A 1,083-nucleotide genomic window follows, 5' to 3' on the forward strand; every position below is an offset into this window, starting at 1 on the left:
CCCCCCCCCTTCACTGGAGAACTGCGCTAAAACAGCTAATCACAACGTTCACGCTCTGTGGTCACGAAGTACTCCACTAGCCCCCCCCGTGTTGATAGAAATCAACACGTAATGAAATAAGACCCCACGGTTTGATGATTGATAGGTCATTTTGACACAGAAAAATGTTATAATAAACATACATACATACATACATACATACTGTATGTTAAATGGATATATCCGCCTTCTTTCATTTATCTTTCCATTCCCACAACAATATACATAAAGAAATGGCTTATTTTGGACATAGTTTGAATGGTGATTAATCTGATTACAATGTTTAATCGTTTTTTCATCCCTAATTATTTTATAATGATAATCGGCTCACTCCAGACCCACCCATCAATGAACGTCGTGGATTTCAATACGAATATATAGGTGAAAAGGTCTCTTAAATTCATGGGCCTCCAAATACTTTTTTAAGTTACATTTTGTAGTTTTGTTTTCCTACTGGATTAGATTTGCTAGTTATTACCAAATGTTTTTGCAGTAATAAAGGAGGAGGAAGGTCCAGTGGTGACATCAGTCCATCAAAGGTCAAACGGGCACCTCTCCAGCTCTAAAGCACAGCACACACATCAATACAGATTTGTTACCATCTTTTTGTGTACCTTGATTTAATTAACGTTTTGCCTCTTAATGTTAACTTATTGTATTTGCCTTTTATCTGCACCGCCACTAGGATGTAACAAAGCGCATTTTCTGCCTTACTTTTATTATTTACTACAATTAACAATTTGATATATTCCCTTTGTTTATATAATACAGCTACTTATTGATTTACCATGCTTTTTACTTTGATTTATTTCATTGAAAGAGAACTTCCTCTTTCCCTTTCCCAAACCTTAGTGCATGCAGAGAACACAATCCCTGTGTTTCCTCCAGAGGGCATTTCTACCAGTAAAGGTTGTTACTGGTTGTGATGGTTAGTGGTTGTGATGGTTAGTGGTTGTGATGGTTATAGGTTGTGATGGTTACTGGTTGTCATGGTTAGTGGTTGTGATGGTTACTGGTTGTGATGGTTACTGGTTGTGATGGTTA

At 37.0% G+C, this 1,083-nt stretch overlaps 1 protein-coding gene across 1 annotated transcript in view; it reads right to left on the bottom strand.

The window, feature by feature from the left end:
- Positions 1–1,083, bottom strand: part of brwd3 (bromodomain and WD repeat domain containing 3) — a 19,573-nt gene that overhangs the window by 5,835 nt on the left and 12,655 nt on the right. Inside the window, exon 28 of the mRNA XM_010771524.1 lies at positions 592–601. Within this exon, the coding sequence (XP_010769826.1) occupies positions 592–601 (10 nt within the window). The remainder of the gene's footprint in view (positions 1–591; positions 602–1,083) is intronic.

Source organism: Notothenia coriiceps, unplaced genomic scaffold (assembly GCF_000735185.1).
Source record: "Notothenia coriiceps isolate Sejong01 unplaced genomic scaffold, NC01 NC01_scaffold00010036, whole genome shotgun sequence".
In the NCBI taxonomy this organism is placed as follows: Eukaryota; Metazoa; Chordata; class Actinopteri; order Perciformes; family Nototheniidae; genus Notothenia; species Notothenia coriiceps.